We start from the raw sequence: 21527 nt of genomic DNA, 5'->3' as shown, positions 1-21527 counted from the left end.
CAAAATATATTTATCATTAACTGATGATCACAAAATTATAATAATCATAAACATAGAAGGTAGTTAAGTTTAAATTATAAATCACAAGATTTCAATATAGTAGAGCTCAGGAATTTTAGTTTACAATTGATTTTCATTTTATTATCATTCAATGCAGCTAAACGAAACGCGAGAGAGAGGCATATAAGAAACGAATAAATAAAACCTGCGCAAGTAAATTCACTTATTTCGAATCGAAATACGAATCGATTAACTAAATAATTTGTATGCAATGATAAAAATTCAAGGCTAAATCACTTTTTCTGGTTGTTGACAGAACTTAATATATATAATTTAATTATAGTATACATAGGCTTGATGTATTTATGAATTTCAAATGTGATCAACTTGTGTGTGTTTTTTTTCTCTTTGGAAATTTAAACAAGATTGAATGCGAAATAAACATAATGTTTACGAAATATAACACGACAGAAAGCTTCACTCTAATAGTCAATATTAATATTGTATATATATATATATATAATATTCGTGTAGTTGCGTTTGGTTATGGATTATTCATTTCTCTGGAATGGGTCTCAGTGTGGCTGTGTCTAATTTGTTGGGCGGCACCAGTGCCGTCTCCAGTTCCGGCAAATCCGGTATGGGATCACGCCAGTAGTTGAAATTGGAGAATTCGATGGCGACCTCGTCATGCTTAACGGGTGGAAACAATTGATCCACAATATAAGTCATGCTGCAATACCTGTAAAAAAAAAATATAAACAATGCATTAGTCATAGACAACAAGATTTATGCAATATAAATAATTGCCATTGGCCCGGCGCCTAAGCGTATGCAACAGAGATTTGAGTACAAACTAACCTCAAAGTTGTGCTACAATACAACCTAACCTCAAAGTTGTGCCACAGTGCAACCTAACCTCAAACTTATGCCACGCAAAATTAAAATCGCATTATAACAACGAAAGTATGCACACATTTTATTTGTGTATAAATTATTATAGAAAAAAACAAATTAAACTTTAGGCTTATGATAGCTATAATGAATAAATTGAATATAGCTTAGAACTAGGCATATATCGTGGGAGTTTTGGCTCTGAAAAGTCGGTTTACTTAATGCTAATATAATAGGAGGGAGCGTGCTCCCATATCACAAAACTATAGACTAATATGAAACTTAGCGCTACACATATATCATATCACAAATTGAGGACTTTCCCCACTTCATTAAAATACAACTATGGGCTTTGCTTGGGCAGCCATTTCCAGCCTAATTGTATTTCATTTTTGGCCTCATGTGTGCTCATTATGAGGTTCATATCCTGATCATCATTGGCCTTGGCCAAGTCGTCATCAAAGATAGCCTCATCAATATTATCATTGTCATCGTCATCGTCAACAGCAACGTCGCTGGCCTCGTCCATATCATAATCATCGCTGAATTGTAGCTCATCTGGCAATTCCTCATCATCGAATACATCGGTGCGATATTCGTATTCATCAGTGTGCATCAGCAGCGGAAAGTATTCATTGACCTCAAGCGACTGATTGATGTAGCCACTATAAATTTGACAACCAAAATGCTTGAGTTGAATTTTTGGCACTCTCGATTTTGCGATTTTGATTGCGATTGATTAATTGATTGATTGGTTGATTTCATGAGTTTTGGTAGTACAATAATGAAGACAATTCCTACACGCAACATTTAAGTGGAGTAGTACTTACAACCTATAGGCGCACCTAGCGTTACATTATGATGTTAATACGACTTGAACCAATTGGGATTGCTTGCGATTTTAAATGTGGCATGAGTTGCAGTTAAAGCTCTAGACTAATAAAGAAAGCTTTAAGTGAGCTTTGTTGTATTGTGTAAATTGTGCTCGCTTTAAGGGAGCTTTCGGTCAATTTGAACGAACTTTAAGAGTGCTTCAAGTTTACTCAGATCTAGCTTTGAGTACGCTTAAAGCTCATCATATTTTTAAGCTTCACTTTAAGATTTCAACGCAACAACAAAGCAGTTTGGGAAGACACCACCACAACCATATAGACATTGATGATGCGATATTTGGCACTTTACTTACGAAGATTGGAATGTTTGGGTCAACTCGTGCTTTAGCTCGCCCTTCGTGTTGATGGTAAAGATGCGCATAATGGGTATGCCGACGGCGCGATAGGCCCACACATCCTGAAAAGACGACAAGCCCGCTGGTAAGTATTCAATTAAATGAATAAACAAATTAATACTCACATTAATACGATTGCCGTAGCCGGCATAGAAGGGCTCCTTGTCCGGGAAGAGATCGCGTATATCCGACAGACAGGCGATCTTAAACTGTTCCGGTTTCTTTTCAATGACCTCTCGATGGAAGGCGGATATCAACGATGTGGGATTCAAGAGCAACGGGCCGTCGGGCAGCATGACATTGCCCTGCCTGATGGAGCGTAAATATTCGCGTGTAACGCGCGACTGGCCAATGGCACGTGCCGATAAATAGAGCAGCTTATAACCATTCTGTTCGATTTTCGAGAATAGCTGAGCCACGCCCAATTGCGCCCAGTCCTTGCCGACCATCGGCAGAATGTGGCCCAATACATCCGACTTGGTAATGGTGCCATCAATATCCGAAATGACCACCTTATCGTTGTGCTTCCAGCGGAACAGATAGCACTTGCAGCGCGTGGTGCCCTGATAAGCGGTCGTCACACTGAACTCTATTTCGTTCATGCCCTCTTTGAGGTTTAGTTTTTTCTGTAAATGAAGCGAGCAGAGCAGATCAGGCAGTTAGAGCAAGGAGAGAGAGCAGGGACTGGGATTTGCGGGCACTTACAATGGCCGCCGAGCTGAGGCGCAGCGTTTTCTTGTAACGCTCCTTGGGTTCATCGCTCTTATTGGAGCCCATGGTCAGTTCCTCGAGATTGTCTACCAGAGCGGAGGTGTTCTCGGCATTGCCCAGCGAATCGCTCTTGCTCAGAGTGGGATCGCTTATATCCGGCGAATTGGGACGAGATGTTTGCGTGCTAACTGCAGCCTGATCGCCATCTGAAATAGCAGGAGAAGATAAGCTTGGCACAAATTGTGGCTGGTCCAAAAGCAGTTTACCTTTCTCATCCTTGCCCAGCGCAGCGGAATTCTGATGTTTCTTGTCCGCATTGTTCACCTGACTAGGCACTGCATCCTGAGATCGTCGCCAAATCCACCAGGAACGCTTGGTTTGACCAACATTGTCCGTTGGGTGCACAGCCTCCGGCTTGTCATCGCCGCCAACTCGTGCCGCTGGCGAAATCAGCTGCTCTATGGCATCCTAAAAGAAAAGAACCAAATTAATTGGGTTCACTAACGATACAGTGCGGCGGAAGGTAGGCATTAGTCAAAACTTACGTCGGTTAGTTGTTTCTGGAATGTTATCATTGTCATGACAATGGGACATGCAGCCATCCAAGTGTAGTATTTGCCATTTAGACGTACAACTAGGTTCGGTGATGCAAACATATTTGGATTCTTGCACACCTGCACACACGGCAAATTGGCAGGTAACAGGGCAATAGCGGGGCGACAAGCAGATGAATAAAATGTGTTTGTTAATAAGGGTGCAGAGTGCGGTGTGCTGTGTATCGCAGTGTTGCGGGGGGTGCAGTGGAAACAAATGCACACAAACTAGCTACAGAACCATCGACAGTAATAATTAAATAAATAGTACAGTATTTAATCCCTGCACACAATCGAGCAAATGCTGGGCTGATGTAATTTCGTTCTTCCCAAATGTAAGATTCAAATTGTAAAATCTAGCCATGACATCTCTTATTAATTGAAATGAATTCAAATGATTCAAATGATTAGGAACTATCGATGGTTTTGCAGCACATCAGCTATTTAAAGGGATTTTCACTTACATCCGGATAGGTGACCAGCTGTCGATCGAAATCCTCATCTCTGGGCGGAGCACCGTTCTCCTGCATGCCGCACATGGACATGGCCACAAAGTCCAAATATCTAGTTAAATATAAATCGAGTGGATAAGACATAAACTCATGATATTTGCGAGGGATTCGGCTAGCGGCTACGCACTTCTTGCCCTGTGGTGCCAGCTGTTTGCTCTCATCAAAGTCCGAGTCCATGCTCTTTTGGTTCTCCTCCAGCGAACTGGGCGAATGAGGCAGGCTCGTGCCGTTGCCGCTCTCGCGATCCTCATCGCCGCTGTTCGTTTGCTTGGCCTCCTTGTTCTTGGGACTGGGAAAGTAGAGAGCCGCCATCTCGGGATCCATTCGGCCCAGATCCAAATCGGATAGATAGATATCGCCAGCCTCGTTAGCGCCTTCTTTGCGCAAACGATTGGCCCGCTTCATGAAGCTAAACATGTTGCTCAACATCCAGTGGCGTTGGCTTTGCTGTGCATCCGCGGCGCTGACCGCACCCTTAGCCTGCTCCGGCGTGGGCAGTTCACCCCAATTCCAGAGAGCGCTGTTCTCATCATCGACGCCATGACGCTTGTCACGCATGGTCGTTTCCAGTTCGCTGTCGCTCTGGATGGGCGTCGAGGGACGACCGGCGCCGCGTCCAGCGCCGCCAGCTCCAATGCCCGTTGGCGTTGTGATCTCTGTGTCGCTAAAGAAGTGTATGTCCAGGTCGTGCCGTGCCGCGTTTGTGGGCGTGACGGTATGCTCCAGTTCGCTGAGTGGACTATCATTGCCTGTGTGTGCCGTTAGGAGTGCGGGCGAGGCCTGCTCATCATTGGACGAGGAGTTGGTATGGGTAATGGAAACACTGGCCGCCACATCAGTCTCATCAATATTGCTGACCTGCAACGAGCTGAGCGAGATGGCATCTGCATTGGTAGCATCGCCGCCAGCGGCGCTGCCAGCAGAGCTGCTTGAGGAAGTCTTGCGCTGTGAGTTCTTCTTCTTCATTTGCGACTTCTTGCGGCGCTTCTTGGTCTTGCTCTTGACATCATCCTTATTAGCCTCACTGATGACAGTTGGGGCTGCCGCAGCTGCTGTGCCAGCTGGTGCCATCAGCAGCAAATCCGACTTGGCTGATGGCGGTGTTTGGGCAACCTCTGGCTCGGGTGCTGGTTGAGGTTCCGGCTCCGACTTTGGCTCTGGCAATTTCTCTACCTTCTCTGGCTGTTTCTTCTCTTGAAATAGCTCCTCATGCTCGGCCCATTCCTGGCGCATCTTTTGTGTTGTAAACTCCTTGATTTTCTCCCTCAAATCACGGCGCTCCAGGATGTTATCCGTGTGCCTGCATCGGAACAGAGCATATTAGTAGGTTGCAAGGATTGCAAATCAAAACAAAAAAGAGGTTTTTGGCCAAGCTTTGCTACCTGCGGTGCGTGTAGTCCGATGCCTGATTCTCGAACTTGCCACCCTCTGTAGCGATTTCTTTGGGCTCCTCCTTGGAGAGATCAATTGAGTTACGACGCGGCAAAGGCAACGGTATTTGAAGTTCTTCGCTAGCGCTTCTAAAATATGTAAATGATGATATTTTATGTAGCTAGCTGCAGTGGAACGTTATCTACGGATGCTATAGATAGACGGATAACCTACTTGTCGGCTGTCACGCCGCGGATTTCCTCCAAGCTGTCGTTGACTTTGTTCAGCGACTGCAAAAAACTCTTTGGTATGGGTGAAGTGGCCAAATTGGCGGGCAACTCCTCATCATCATCATCCGGGCACTCCTCCACAAAGAATGCCTCCCCGGAGTCGCCCAGTTTCATTTGTATGTCCACGGGGACGCCATTGATTTCTATGTCCACCTGGCCAAAGAATGAAATATTAATAAAGTTGAAGTGGGACGCCCAACCAACCCCCCCATTCGTGCTACTTACCACCTTCTCACGACTGCGCAGCACGCCCAGCTTGCCGAAACGCACATGGAAGGGCGAACATTGAAACTCGCCGTCCTTTTGCTCCACAACGATCACATCGATGGCTCCGGTCAGTGTGGCCGCATTGATGTCATTGTAGAAGTCTTGCAAATTGCTAAAAACGCGCGCTAAACTGTGCATTTTGATTGCAAAAGTTAATCGATAGTGCCTATCGATATCGATTTTAGTTAATTCTAGATCGCACAGTGCGTGTGCGTGTTTCCTCGGCTTTAGATTGTATGTGTGCGCGCAATTAATAAAAACTCATTTTATTGCACTTGTTATTGTTGTTGCTGAGTCGTTCGCTGTGCTGATAAATCAACCTTTGGACAACTGTAAATGACAGAAAACACAGAGTAAGTCATAAATTGATTTACCCAAATATTATATACATATGTACATAGCTAGTTTATATGTTTTGTCTATGCTTTTGTGCTTAAAAATACAAATTCGCGGCATCTAGCAAAACGTTTTGTGACACTTCTGCTGACATTTAAATGCAGCCGACAAGTGCAATAAATGCAAAAGATGAAAACAAATTTTGGCGCAACATGAATCAACACAGCTACATATTCTTGTTGCTAACTGTAAATATTTCGCTAGCTTCTTCTTCCACGCAGAAAGTCAAGGTGATTGCATTGCGAATGCGAATGCAAGCAAAACAAATGCAAACAACGAATTAATGTGTAGAATAAAACTGGGTGGTGAATATGTTGGGTATATAGTTTTTGGCGGACCATACATACATAGTAAAAATATCTATGTTCATATGTATTTTGAATATTGCGTAGTTTGTTTGTTTTACAGTTATCCTTCCTTTTATTCGCTGTAACTGTAACTGTAACTGTTGATGTCTTTGCCAACAGAGCTTACAGTGTGTGTGTGTGTGTGTGTGTAGGCGAGTGTTATCGAAAAAAGAAGATAGTGTGATAGTTAACCGCTTTAGTGGCGTGTTCCCACCGTTTATATGTAGGTAATATAACAATAATATCGTCAATACGCACACACATACATACAAATGTTTAAAGATATGTATGTATGCATGCTCATTACTCATTTCTCATGCCACTGGAAAACATCACGCGATTTCACAGGCGGCATTTAATAGCATACATATATACATATAAGTATGTGTGTATGTATATAGATTTGTAAATTAATATATTGTGTTTATCAGGCCTGTTACGAGTTCATTAAGTCTTGCGCGCATTCAATATGTACGCGTAGACAAATCGCGTGATTAAGTTTTAACTGTTTTGCAAATCGTAGAATTCATTAAATTAGTAGAATGTCTTAAAATTTACCAGCCTAAAGGTCAATGTACAATGTTTTTGGGTAAATTTTATCATGGCCAAAAGTATCAAATGTTTATTGTTTGCGCTTATCGCAAAGGAAATGGTCAAATTTATTTTGTGCCCATATTAGTCTAGTACCTAGCGGTGTACTGCTTGTTTTTGATAAGACAAGGCTCAATTCTCAATTGATAAATTTGCACGTGTGTGTGTGTGTGTGTGTGTCAATTTTTTTTGTTCGAATTTTGGATCTATGTTTGCTTTAGTTAAGTCTAACCATCAATGAAAAGCAAAGTCCGTTTGGGCAGACATCATGCCACCTAACACGCGTCGTTGGCGTTGTTACTTTCACCTGCAAACAAAACGCAACGCAACGCAACGCGCGAAAAGCCACAAGCAAAACAAAACGCACAAAACTTGGCAAAAAGCTCAGTGCTGCGGATGCAGCACTAGGAGTGAGCGGGAGGGGTAACAATTGAACGCACACATGTGGAAGCTGCACAGCAACAACAACAACAACAACAACACAGACACTGCAAACGAACGAAGCAAATAAAATTTTGCACAAATTGAGCAAAACGAATTTTTCTGCTAAGACCGCAACAACGGCACAACCAATTGACGTGTATTTCTAAATGTTTGTGTTTATTTATTAGTCGCAACGCTGCTTAGTGAATTGTGTTGAGTCACGATGAAAGTCCAAACACACTCACTTATTAAAAACAAAAAGCAAGAAATATGCAAACACAAACACACAGGAACAAAGTCGAACCAAATTGTGTGCCAAGAAAAATCACATTGAATTGCACACGTTTCTAGTATAATGGAAATTTTATGTGTCCGCTCTACCTTCGTTGAGTTTTTCTTCTTTCAAAATCTATTTATTCGCTGCTGCTGTGGTTTTCCTTGGGGGTTTTTTTTTTTTTTTATTTTTCCTTTTTGGATTTTTCACGAAAAACTAGCAAGACAAATTGCGCCTCACTCTATTTCTGCTGCAGCAGCACTTGCAATTGTTTAAAGTAAACTGTTTTTAAATTTGGCACAGTTTGTGTGTAACTCAGTATAAAATGTTTGACAAGTCTTTTTGTTAGCGTTGCTTTTTCTTTGTATTCAACTTTTTAGCTGCTCCGCCTTGCGTGTTGCCTCGTCGACAGAGCTTGCACAACTGAGCGCTCGAGCGACAGCATCGACTCTTTTTAGTTACCCAAGTGAGCAGCGGTGCGCCCATAGCTAATTCAATTAGGCAACTGCCTTTGTATGTGTGAGTGTGGGAGAGCGCTGAGCACGTTGCGCGCGAGACTTAAGAGTAAAAAAAAGCTTTGCCATGTGTTTGTATCAAAAATAAACCTGTTAAACCAGAAAGTATGTCTTGTAAGACATGTTTGTTGTTGGTGTTGTACGAAATTTGTTGCTATGGCCGTGGCTGAGCAGCTGTTACAGCGCTCTCTCTCTCTCTCTTAGGCGCTGTCACTCACACGCTCGCTCTCTCTCTCTTCAATTGTACTTTTAAGCGCTCAAATACAAAGCCGCGAACAGCAACAACAACAACAGCAACAACAACAACAGCAACAACAACAACAGCAACAACAACAACAGCAACAACAACAACAACAACTTTAATAACTGTGCTTATCAGCTGTACGCAGCGTCGCCTTAAGCAGCTGTTGTTCTATGTTAATAAACAATTGCATATTGCCTTGCATATACATATATGAGTGTGTGTGTATATGTTGCACTCAAAACATCGGCTACTCAGAAAGCTTGTGAGCTATGCGACAGGAAATGTCTTTATGTACGTACTTGACATATGTACATATGTATTTATTCTATACGAATGGCAAACATCAAGAAAATTCGGTAGGGTCTCAACGCACGTGCTCACGGCCATCTCAACGGCAAAAAACAAAAAACATAAAAATTCGGAGTATAGGCAAAAATAAAATAAAAATTTGTCACAGTTTTGTGCGGCGGAATCTTTTGCAAAATGTGTAGACAAATTGTTATCGGTTGCCAAAATAATAAATGCTACACTGAGAGAAAATGCGTTTGCAAATTTCAAAATTAAAGAGCACTTACCGAAAATTATACAAAACAAAACTCACAAATGTAAAATAACATGCGCAATTCTTCAAATTCAATTTCAAATAATTTAAGTTTATTTATAAATCTTTATATAGTAAATAATAACTAAATCAAAATGCATAATTATGTACATTGAACAAATTGTACCAAAATAATATAATATAATATATAGTTTCTTTGTAATATTTTTTTGTTTGTTTGTCTACTTGGCTACGTTTTGTTGTCAATTTGTATGCGCATAAATAATAGATAAATATAACAAATACAAGATAATTGGCAAATGCAGGCATACAGATAAATACATGTGTATGTAATATATATATAAATATAAATAACTAAATAAAATAATAATAAAATAGCTGATGAAATATGATTTACTTTTTTTTTGTTTTTTTTTTTTTAAATATTTTTTAATTTTTTTTGCATTAGTTAAGCGTTTTTATTACTTGTTTAAGAATTCTAACGAAAATGCAATCATTGTTGTTGTTGTTGTTGTTGTTGTTGTTGTTGTTGTCGATGATCGCCTAAGATCCTTGTTTCGATTTGCTTTTGCGACGCGCATCCGTTATAGCACCCCAGAGTTCGATAATGAAGTCATCGGTGAAACCGAACGATTCCAGATCTGAGCTATCAATGGCCTCAGCAAAGTCCATCGAATTGGACTTCTTGTCACCCAGTTCCCAGATCTGTGACGCCAGTTCCGTATCGTTGATGCCCATAAACGATTCCAGGAGATTGTTAATCGCCTCGACGCCCGCAGTGGTTGCCTCATCGAATTTGGGCTCGATCTGTGCATTGCCATTGGCCTTAAAGCGCAGCGTCTCCTTGCCGCTGCCATAATTGCGTCCGGCAATGCCGGCGCCGCCGGATGCCGATGCGGATGCACGGGATTGGCTGCGCGGTCCGATGCCCTGGAAGCCGCTGCGCACCGGCTCGATCAGGCGCAGCGTGAACGTCTCACCCGTCGCAATGTCCTTCAGCATGCGTGCCACCTCGTAATGCCGCTTGCCCACCATATTGAGACCATTCAGCTTCTCGATGTGATCCCCCACGGAAATATGCTCGATGCGATCGATAATGGAGTCCTCCTTGATGCGTTTAATGAATGCATAACCCGCACCATTATCGGTTATGGTCAGACCCAGAGCATCTTGCGTCTTGACAATCTCAATCTCCTTGGCGCGACCCTTGCGATGGGCAAATATAAAATCATCTAGCCCAATCTGGCCGCCCAGCAGACGCGTCATGTCCACCTTGTGCGAGTTAAGGGTACAGAATAAAATATCATCCTCGGATATATCAAAGCATTCGGCAATTTTCTTATACAGCTCACGTACGCTAGCAAAGCCCGTGATCAGACCCGTCGGACTGCCATGCGCCAGTTGGCAGTGGAAGATCAGCGGGGGCTTCTTGTCCAGATCATTATTATTGTTCTGATGATTGCTATTATTGTTTTGCAACATAGATGAGTTCAAGGACGTGCGTCCTTTGCTATCCTGACTGATGTCGCTGTGATCGGATGAGTTCTTCGAGGATTTACGGGCAAAGAGCGGCATATTTGCAATTGGAGGGCTATTCTTCTATTTTCCTCTATATATAAATATATAAACTTTTTATCGCAGGTCCTTTGTTCGCTTTATTCTCATATATATATATATTTGTATATATATATATATATATAGTATATTTTTATCTGTGTGCGTAGAAGAAATTTGTGGAGCTCTTTTTTGAATAGTTCGTTATAAAGTTAAGCTATTTATTAGTTCCGTTTCCAAAATGTGTATAAAATGTGAGTATGCATGTGTGTGTGTGTGTGTGTGTGTGTGTGTGTGTGTGTATGTACAAGTGTAACACCGAAAAACCATAAAACATTTATAAATATTTATCTAATCTCTGCACAATTTATTGCCACACGAATCGGACACAGAAAGAAAGAACATGAGTCAATGGTTCGTTATTTTTCCAGTTTGAACCGAAGTTCGACTGGCGAATTACACAAGTTAATTAAATGGATCAGATACAACAAAGGAGTATATTGATTGTGTACTAATTGATATACTTATATTGTGCAAACTAATTATCGATGTGTTAATTATAATTGAATAAACAAAGATGCGCCGTGTGTGTACGTTGAGAAGTGAGGTTAGGGAAGTTCAAGTTATTTCTCTCAGGCTTCTTGTTAAATTTAACCGACTCTTACCCAGGTTTGCGACTAAATAAACTGGACTTTAGTTGCCGCAGCACAGTTGAAAATGCGAAAATTGGGAAAATCGCATGCCGCGACGCAAAAATACACAACGGAATTGAAGAAATATATATGAAGTTTTGTTTTTTTTTTTGTAAAACTGGCAAAAGTTGCCGCTAGATAAGATTTCAATGTGTGACAATCGCGTGATAAAAGCGCTCAGCGAGAGAGCAAAAGAGAGAGCGAGAGAGAGCGGGAGAGGAAGTGAGATAACGTCTGATTAGCCATAGGGGTAAAGATTGCGAACCGAACCGCGTTTTCTTCGTTTACTGAGACTAGACAGCATTTGTCAGATGTGACCAGATCGCCGAAATGTGAGGCAAACCACATTTAACGGACTCACTACAAGGGGGAATATTTGTTTTGGGGTTTTTCTGATATCTGCCGTACGTACGATTCCTCGATTCGCTGCTCTCCGAAATGTCTTACACTTGGAAACTGAATGGTTATAACACGCAGAAAATTTTGAAAAACTAAAGCAAAACAAATTTAAACATCGAAATCAAACATCAAATCCAAACAATACATGAAAGATTTAACAAAGTCCGACTCAGTATAACAGACGTCAAGTTAATTGGATCGAACTAATGCCAAATTTGACCAGATAAACCATCCGAGCTTATCTTGATGTGCGAAACGTGGCAACTCTGCCAGTTGAATGACAAGTTTGCGTGGTTCGTTTGAGAGGTTGTGTTCTTTGGCGTTGCCACCTTACCTCAACTTTGCGTTTTAATTGAAATTGTTTTACATTTATTCTATATTATATGATATAATGAGCATTATTATTTGATGTTGTCACAAATTATGGAACTTAACCTAAGTTAGGCATTAGTTGGGTCATCGGGGTTTAATAATCAAAATTTCAAATTTTGAAAAGTATTCTGATCTTGCCTAATCTTTCTGTTATCCAAATTTTGTCAATATCTGAAGATTTTGGAATTTTAATGCTTTCATTTTAAGAAAATGGGTTTTCCGAAAATGATAATCAGCTTGGGAAATGTTCTATTAATATTTCTCTCTTTTCTCTCTCTCTGACAGTCTCCATCTCTCTATCTCTATCTCTCCGTCTCTCTTCCTTTCTCTGTCTAATATATAAAGATCTCTCTCTGTGACAGTCTCCATCTCTCTATCTCTCCGTTTCTTCCTTTCTTTGCCTAATATATAAAGATCTTCCCTCCTTCTCTCAATCTCTATCTATCTTTGTCCGACTGTCTTCTCTCTCTATCTCTCTCTCTCCCCCTCTCTCTCTGTCTAACTGTCCCCTTCTCACTATCTGTCGCCCTGTCTCTATCTGTCTTCCTCCCTCTCTTTCTCCCTGCCTAATATATAAAGCTCTTCCCTTTGTAATTTGAGCAGTGTATCTATAGGCAGAGCTCTCTAGTTTCGACAATTCTTGTTTTCCTTGCTTATTTTGCTTGGATTTCTGCTTTTGCAAATTCACGTTCGCTTTCAACTTTGCTTTACCTTGATCGTCCGACTTTATTTATTTTATTTGGTTTAGCTGGAATAATTAAGAACAATTTGCATTTTTTACGGTATCTGAAACATCCGCTAAATAAATAAGAAGATTGAAATCTTTTCGTTATGTTTGACAAACTCCTGAGCTTTACACAGCTTCAACAAATTGCGAGCTGGCAAAGCGCTTTTTTATGGCATTTAAATTGAATAACACGAGAGCTAACCTGAGAGGCAACTCGAGACGAGCCCCTTTAATCAGGCATGCGCGAGAAATGTACATATACCCATATATATATATATTTGTATCTGTGGGTAGCACAACAAGCTCTACATCCGATTATTGTGGTACACACACATATATATATATATATATATGTATATATATATAAATCGAGTATAGAGCCATTCTATAGCTTTGTTTTTCATCGCACAACCGGCTATTTCTAGCCGAGCATAATAGATAACCCGGCGAATGAAAAATACAACACACATCAAGGTCGAATTAGTTAAGCATTGAGCGCGTGCAGCGATATCCGTACCTTTTACACTAACAAACAAATACAAAGCAAAAACAAAAAAAAAAAATAAAATAAAACAACAACTATTACGAACATACTACGCATTGGGATTTCATTTGCCAATGTACCCGGCTTTATGTGCGAATAAACAAACAATTCGGTTGAAGGAACTCTAAATTTCATTTAACTATTTCATACTCTAATAATAATATACCCTATCAATTAATGCACATTAGCTGTATTCGTTATGCATTATTATTTATTATCTATTATTAATTATAATTCATAGAAATCAAAACGGATTTAAGGCAATTTAATGAAGCAAGTTAAAAGTTATAGTATATATAAATTTCCCAATATTAGTTTTTGCCAGAAATTTTAATTTTCAAGATATTTGAATTGTTCCGAAATTATAATAGAGGGCCTTCGTGCACAAATTTATTGAAGCTATAAATCTTATTTTTGGCATGATTTCAATTCATTTCTTCAAATTGAATTTTTAAAATAATCATCCTAAGATGTAATTTAGCTCTCCATTCTAGAATCAGGTATGTGCTTTGCTTGTGTCATCAATCAGTCAGTCAGACAATCAGTCAGTCAGACAATCAATCAGTCAGTCTGCTTAGAGAATGGAAAGTATTCGGGCATTTGAAAAACCTTTGTAGGCGTAAACATTTGATATTATATTACTCGAGTCAAATGTAAAGGGTATTAAGTGTTCGGCTGGCTGTTCTATCTATCTTTTTTCTTGCATAAGAGGCATTAGATGGTTTCTCAACTGGCGCTCTAACGACGTTTCCAAATAACAATATGCATTCGTCAGATTGTAGACACGTGCATCCAAGTTTATCTGGGCTAATATCAACTGTAATTGCCAATGCATTCGCGGCGTAAACAACAAAATAACAAAACACCAAAACAACAACAGGGCAACAACATTTCCGCATACGCAACGCAGCCGGTTCTATAAGATACATACATATCTTTATATATATATATTTATATATATATATGTGTGTGTGTGTGTATATATTTATTGTTATTGTTGTTTGTTTACGCGCCGCCTATTGGCTGTAATTTGTGGGCCCGACTCGCAGAAATGTGGGCAAAGAAGCTGTCTGCTAAGCACAAACACACATGCATATAATTAAATATACACATACACATACATTTACAAGGTGCTTAGAATGTATCTGTAGCTTTTTATGTATCTGTATCTGTAGCTGGCGTCAACAACACACAACGTAAACAACTCAAATTGCGCGTGGGCTTTCCTCAACTACAGTGAAACCAACAACAAGAACAACAACAACAACAAATCGAATTTCAGTTAACAATGTGTTTTAGGTTTGTAATAAATTTTCATGTGCATTAGCTTTACGATGACTAATTCGGGCTGCACCATACCCTACACAGATAAGCTGAAACAATACTCTTAAACAACCCAAAAAGGCAGTTATTATATATTTTTTAGTTTTTAAGAAGCTCTATTTACATACAGTTTCAAACAACATTAGTCAGATTACGGCATGCAATTTAGGTATTCAATAATTCAAAATATTGAGGGGTATTTACAAAGGTGCGAGTAAAGATGTTTGGTTAGAACAAAAAGCACTGACAGGACAACCCAAACCCTCGTATTTAATCGTAGACTTGCAAAGATAGTGTTGGAAAAAACAGTTGTTTTGTGAGAGTTAAATTGTAACTTTGAAAAGACAGTGTTGGAAAATACACTTCTTTAGTGATCTCCAAAACTAAATGTTGGACAGTGCTGGAAAACATACGCATTTAGTGCTTTCCAGCACTGAGTATTTAACTGTAGACTTGCAAAATTAGTGTTGGAAAGTACACTTCTTTTAAGATTTTCCACAGAAACGGCAAAAACTAAACTAAGCTAAGAAGAGAACTGTTGAAACTCAACGATAAATTAAATCCAAACTAATTTCGAACCAATTTCGAAACAAAACCTGGTTTATTACACTTGAAAAAATAGTTTTACAAAACGAATATTAAAGCAATAGTGTTTTTGGCCCCACGCTTTAACTGAACTGAAGAATTTGTGAGTGGAATAACAATAGTTAATTAATTAAATGATGTTTTCTTATTTTTAATTGTTGCACAAAATTTGTTTAGAAAATGTCACATTTTCAGAATTTTAATGTACCGTGTCCAATTGTCTGTGCCTAATGCGCCCCATTCATGAATTTCCGCAGAGTTCAAAGAAAATGTTGGCAGACGTTAGCAAAAATATTATGAGTCATAAATTTCGAAAATAAAGGATTACCAATATATTCCCGACAAAATACAAATCGATTGCTAAAAATTGGTACGTAACGTTTCCTATTGCAATCCGTTTACGACATTGTTTTATTTGGCTTCAGCATTTAATTAATTAATTAAACAGTTGAATAGTTGCTTACGCCATCTGAGATGGCATAGGGTATAAAATACGTAATGCTCTATAGTATATATTATCGGAAGTCGCGCATTTTCATTCAGTTTTCTAAACGTTTTTATTTTCTTTAATCATTTTGCACTCGCCGAAATGCGTTAGTTTGTTTATTTCTCAAGAGCCTAAATACAATCACAAAACTATAAGAACTAAAAACATATTATTTATATATATATATGTATATATACGGAAAAAGAGCAAGACTATAGAGAAATTCGCTTGTGTGTTATCGCCGAACTATGCGCATGTGTATATTGAATATATTATAGAAAATAGTGCGGGATTTGTTTTTTTTATTCTTGAATTTCGTCAAATGCCAACAACAAAAACATAGAGGCCCCCCTTTGGGGACAACAGAATAACATATCAAGGTTATTCAATCGACACATATTGCGTTACGTACAGAACACATTATCATCAAATCAGATTTATCATGAATACCTAAGGTGTTTACTAAATAACATATTATGTGCTTTGAGTTCTGGGAAAAAGGGGGTGAGCTCTATCGGTACTACATATACATATTTGTGTGCACAGTGAATACTCTACTAGGGGATTTTCTTATGAGAAAAAGGGGAGACGTCCCCTATATATATTCTAGATTTGCAACAACAGCCGAGTTCATATAGGCATGTCCGTCTACTTGTCTGACCATTTCTAGACTCTCAGTTTTTTAGGCTCTCGTCTTGAAACTTTGCCTAGCTCCGTCTTTCTGTCACAGGCAATATATACATATGTCTGAACCAGATCGGATGACTATATCATATGACTGCCAGGGCAACAATCGGTCGCAAAGTAGCTTCTTGTATGGAAAACTGCGAGCAAAGCATTTATAGGATTTCCTACTCTACATATATGTGCAAAAATTTCATCAACATCGGACCACTACATCATAGCAATAGGGCGAAAGGGTATTAAATCTTCGGCGAAGATATCACGATTTCTTTTTACAGTGCGAACATTTCACGTAATAAATAAAATAAATTTAATGTTTAATTGATTCGTATATTTCTGTTATGTTTTATAAGCCTTTAAACCTTGCAGTCCGTTCAAGTGAGTCTTCACTGTAATATAATATGTGATGAATTATTGCATAATGCCAGTCATTTGTTACAATATATTTCAGTGTATGTAAATTGCATATTAAAAACAAACCTCGGCTGATGACGACAAAAACAGCACGTAAGCAACTTGTCTTTGCATATATTTATATATTTATTTTATTTTTATTTAGTTTTTTTTTAATGTTATTGTTTATACAATAAGAATTTCTTGATGCGCGCTTAACTGGCTGAGACGTCGACAAGTGGGCGTGACATTTAGCACGCCCACTTTATACAATGTAAACTGTAAACTGATTGCATCTAATTGCATTTTGTTGTTAATATTGTTGGGCTTGTTTAATTGTTAATGCACTCCGCTTTGATGATTTTTATATATATATATATATATATATAAAGTATCTTAAACTCAACTTTCGGGCTTACAATTGAAAGCCTTCATAAGCCATAAGGTTAAGTATTTCTTGTCAATAGTTTTTTATTTATACAAAAACTAACCAATGCCAAAAAAGCAACAACATGAGAAAGAGACGGATTTATTGAGTTTCTCTTAACTTGCGCTCTTCGAAAGCTTCGCAGCAAAGCTTTGCCCGCGCGAGCTTTGTGCAAACGTTCCGTTAATCTACCCGATCAGCTGAACTTTCAACGAACAACATTCGATGTCATCGCCAATGTGATTCATATTTCGTCGTTGACTAGGTCAATATTTGGACGGACCGTATGGAACCGGTAACGGTGAAAATTAATTCCCAGTGATTTTTCGCTGAAATTGCTTTCAGGCAAGCAGAAAATTGATCTGCTTACTGGGTCGCCACACACACACACACACACACATACACAAATATGTATATTGTATATGAATGCAGCATGAAATAGTTTGTGAAAAGGGAAGTACTGAACAAATATATAGATCATATTTGTAAATATTTATACTCCTCATTAGCTCATATAGAGTCAAATTTGAGCTTGAGGGCTTAAATTGAAATTTAGATGTTCGCATTATATCCCCTAATTTAATAAAAATGCAGATTTTAATAGCATTCTTATAACGATTTGTGATAGTTCCAAGAAATCTACTACTATATAGGGATTCTTAACATTGCAGTGTTAGTGTAATGCGCCATCTTTTCTTGTTAACATAATGTTAACTCAATGTTAATTGTTATGGAGGAAAGTTATCAGCTTTGGCCCCCCACTCGCTCTTATCACTAGTTTTTGGTCAAATATGTAGCTGATCTGGCTGACATTTTGGTAACATAAGGAAGTGCAAAGGAACATTCACAACAACACAGTTTAATTGTTTAAAGCGTCTTCTGTATTAAAATCCTGAATACAGGGCATCTCTTCAGTCGAGTACTATGCTCGAGCGCAAACTTATTTGTTATTTTTTAATAGCGGCAACATACTATATGAATACGCATCGGTCATTCACACACACACACACACACACACACACATAAACGCATTTGTTTGTGTGTAATTAATATTTTTTTTTTAATTTTTGAACGTATGAATCAGTTTTCCAAATGTTTGTTTTTGGGCTAGACTGCAAAAATGAGCGCTATATACGCGTGTCTATATGTTTCTTTTGGATATTATGGTGCGTTGCTCCGGTAAATTGTACACGTATTTTTTTTATTTATATTTATTCGTTTTTCGCTTATTTCACATCACGTTTTTTTTTCATATATTTTTGTATATTGAGCCGCATTATTCATAATTCGCTGACAGCAAATAAAAACAGCAGCAACAACGTGACTGACAAATGCGCATGCTTAATTTGTAGTTTATCATCAGCCAAGTGCAATGAACCGGCATTCAGTGCTGCAACCAAAGCACCCTGTATAGGCAGAGCTGGTGCCCTATAATGTGGAGCACACACATATCAACATATATGTCTGTATATATGTACATAGATATATAGAGAGAAGACCTGGGGCAGTTTTGAAAACATTTAACCGTTTCACCTCGCTGAACTTTGCGCACGGGGCAGGTAATTTAAGCAAACAACAAATTCAACGAGCTCACAAAATAAGCTACAAACCAATTTGAATCTATGGTAATGAGCGCAAGATGAAAGACTATGAAATTTTTGTATAGGTCGTTAAAGGCCAAACGCAGTTTCATCAGTTGCTGACACACAAAAATGTGGGAATACACATAAACTGACTTACACAAATAGATTTAGTATTTGAAGTACCTGGCAACAATAACGAGCTTTAACAAAATGACTTGGGCAATATCATTGCTTATAATATTTATTAAAAATATGGGTACGATTATTAAAACCCATAACATAGCACCCCAAGTTTTACATCAAGCTGTTAGCTTTGCATCTGCTTAACAGAACTTGCATCTGAATAATCTTAACAGTGAGATGCATTAACAGTTATTTGACAAACAAGCAAATGTTACAGCTGTCAAATCTACGAGTTTATACGCGAATATGTGCTTCTGGTTTGCTTACAGTGGCGTAACATTAACAGGCGCTTAACATCGTATATAAATATAAGCTGCCATTTCTGTGAATTCACATAAGGTTAACATCGTGCTATATGCAAATTTAAATTTTACTGTTTTTTTTTTATGGCAAATTGCCTACTCGTGTCTATCATAGAAGCTTACAAAGCGCAGCCGCCAGGAGGGAGAGAAAGGGGCTACCTCTTTGGCTCTGATGGTAACAATTGTGTTGCATTTAATGCCTAGGGGCGTGCGTACCGGTTCATAATATGGACTCTCTATGGTAATGTCACGCAAACAATTTACATAAATGACGTCGCTTCCGCTTTAAGCAGCGGGGCAGCCAACAAGAACAGCAACAAAAAACTATTGCCAGCAAACGGAGGATGGCTGACAGACACGAGAATGAGAGAAAAAGTGTAGCGAAAAACGCAATTGTGTCTGTCTGATTGGATTGTTTGGTGCGGAAGTGTGAAAGCAATCGATAAAAAATAATTTACAGAGCGCCCCTGCTGCTAACTACATATAACGGCAAATTTTTGCTCAACACAGATAACAGAAGACGGAGCATGAGAATGAGAGAAAAAAGAGAAGCAAGTTAAAAAAAAATAAAGTATATGCAACTGAAACCCATTTCTTTTGCCCAAAACAACAAAACCCACTAACCAACTTCACGGTTTGTTGGCAATTTAATTTGCCTACAAATGATTTTGGTTTTTTTTTTTTTTTTTGTAAGATTTCTTTGGGCCACCTGCGTCAAGTGCTCATTGCCTTTGGGGCACGCCCTCTTGAAGTTGAGAATTTGTTGGAGCAAAGAAAACGAAATTTGTGTGGCACATGTGTTGGCAACACAAATTAAAAAACATTAACACACTTTACGCTTTTTGGTCAGGTTTAAGGGTCAACCCCTTCTGTTTGAAAAACGCAATTTATGTTTAATGAAATATTTCAAGATATATTAAACATTCTTAATGCAAGTAGTTATAATATTGCATTTGGTTATCTTAAAATGTGACTTGTTCATATCAATCAATAAACGATGCAACCCCTGAAAAACCACCCGGCAAAAAACAGACATAACCTCAAAGTTTGCTATGTTAAAAATCGCGTGTCTGAGAACGTTTAAGGTAGGAAATGGGCAAAGAAAAAAACATGTCTAAGGTCATAGACACAACTGTGCAACATATGTTGCTATGGTGCTTTTAATTTTTGGGGGTTGGTACGAGAAATCCATAGATACAATACATGCACAAAAACTTGGATTTATATACATACAACATATATACATTTTTGTATAGGTGTGAAAAGGTTTCCGCTTATGACATAAGCATTTGGTGTGGGTGACAACACTCGAGAACATTTGCGGTTAATTATTTATCTGCTTTTGGTGCATTATGTATACACTGTTCCGCGCAGCTGCACAACTGCAATAAATCGACAAAACTGAAACTATTTTTATTTATCGATTGCCAATTTGTTGTTTTTGTTGTCAAGAAAGTCACCCTCTTGCATCTCTTTCGCACGCCCAACCATGATTCTGTACTATTTTGTTGTTGTTTTTTTCTTCGTGTTTTTATCAACAATAAAAGTTTTAGCATTTTTTTTTAGTAATAACAAATGTTAGTAGTTTACAATTAAATAGTGCTTTTTATTTGTATTTTGTTATTTCTATGGGACAGACAAAAGACTGAAGATGCGCCACCACCTTTCACTTTTTTTTTATATACATATATATGTTGAAAATTTTGGTTGAATGAATTAATTCTATTGTCATGGGATGCTGTATATGCGGCATTTGAACAATCAATATATCTAACAGAAAGACAGAAAGTAGAAAATATTGTACGCACCTGTCGTCGGTGCTGATTCCAGGCTGCACTTGCCTGCACTTTGGGCATAGAAAAGCACCGTAACAAGCAAGGAAAGCGGACATACGAGACCAGGTTATTGTTGTTATTGCTGCTGCTGTTGTTGTTGTTGTTGTTGTTGCTTTTCCACACACACACACACACACAGTCAGCGCAAATATAAAATTTCTTTCTTTCACCCGACACGGACTTAACTGGTTTTTATTTTTAACTTCACCACACCGTCGA

The 21527-nt window shown here is 38.7% G+C and overlaps 2 protein-coding genes and 1 long non-coding RNA gene across 7 annotated transcripts in view; 1 reads left to right on the top strand and 2 right to left on the bottom strand.

Annotated features, from left to right (window-relative positions):
• Window positions 1–476: 476 nt before the first annotated feature.
• On the bottom strand, window positions 477–6004 carry Lpin (phosphatidate phosphatase LPIN). Of its 4 annotated transcripts, none has more exons than XM_015173722.3 (11): window positions 5825–6004; window positions 5544–5752; window positions 5321–5458; window positions 4066–5238; window positions 3891–3990; window positions 3379–3507; window positions 3100–3301; window positions 2828–3039; window positions 2248–2748; window positions 2081–2184; window positions 477–742 (listed from the first exon to the last, which is right to left on the bottom strand). In XM_015173722.3, exons 1-11 carry the CDS (start codon window positions 6002–6004, stop codon window positions 556–558), a joined length of 3135 nt encoding a protein of 1044 aa, XP_015029208.1. In that variant the 3' UTR covers window positions 477–555. The 4 variants fall into 4 exon arrangements, with proteins under 4 accessions (XP_015029208.1, XP_070065749.1, XP_002050406.1 ...); XM_002050370.4 differs by lacking the exon at window positions 477–742 and adding an exon at window positions 953–1559; XM_070209648.1 differs by lacking the exon at window positions 3379–3507.
• Window positions 6005–6109: 105 nt separating this feature from the next.
• The window catches only part of LOC138911321 (uncharacterized), a 34481-nt gene continuing 19063 nt past the window's right edge, over window positions 6110–21527 (top strand). Inside the window, exon 1 of the long non-coding RNA XR_011416847.1 lies at window positions 6110–6219. This is a non-coding gene — a long non-coding RNA (uncharacterized lncRNA). The remainder of the gene's footprint in view (window positions 6220–21527) is intronic.
• kermit (PDZ domain-containing protein GIPC-like protein kermit) lies at window positions 9598–21420 on the bottom strand. 2 transcript variants are annotated; one of them, XM_032435673.2, is made up of 2 exons: window positions 21282–21420; window positions 9598–10930 (listed from the first exon to the last, which is right to left on the bottom strand). In XM_032435673.2, exon 2 carries the CDS (start codon window positions 10791–10793, stop codon window positions 9762–9764), a length of 1032 nt encoding a protein of 343 aa, XP_032291564.1. In that variant the 5' UTR covers window positions 10794–10930; window positions 21282–21420; the 3' UTR covers window positions 9598–9761. The 2 variants fall into 2 exon arrangements, with proteins under 2 accessions (XP_032291564.1, XP_002050407.1); XM_002050371.4 differs by lacking the exon at window positions 21282–21420 and adding an exon at window positions 11877–12018.

This window comes from Drosophila virilis, chromosome 5, assembly GCF_030788295.1.
Source record: "Drosophila virilis strain 15010-1051.87 chromosome 5, Dvir_AGI_RSII-ME, whole genome shotgun sequence".
In the NCBI taxonomy this organism is placed as follows: Eukaryota; Metazoa; Arthropoda; class Insecta; order Diptera; family Drosophilidae; genus Drosophila; species Drosophila virilis.
Note: the sequence above shows the minus strand (reverse complement) of the source record. Positions and strands in the feature narration are given on the sequence as shown.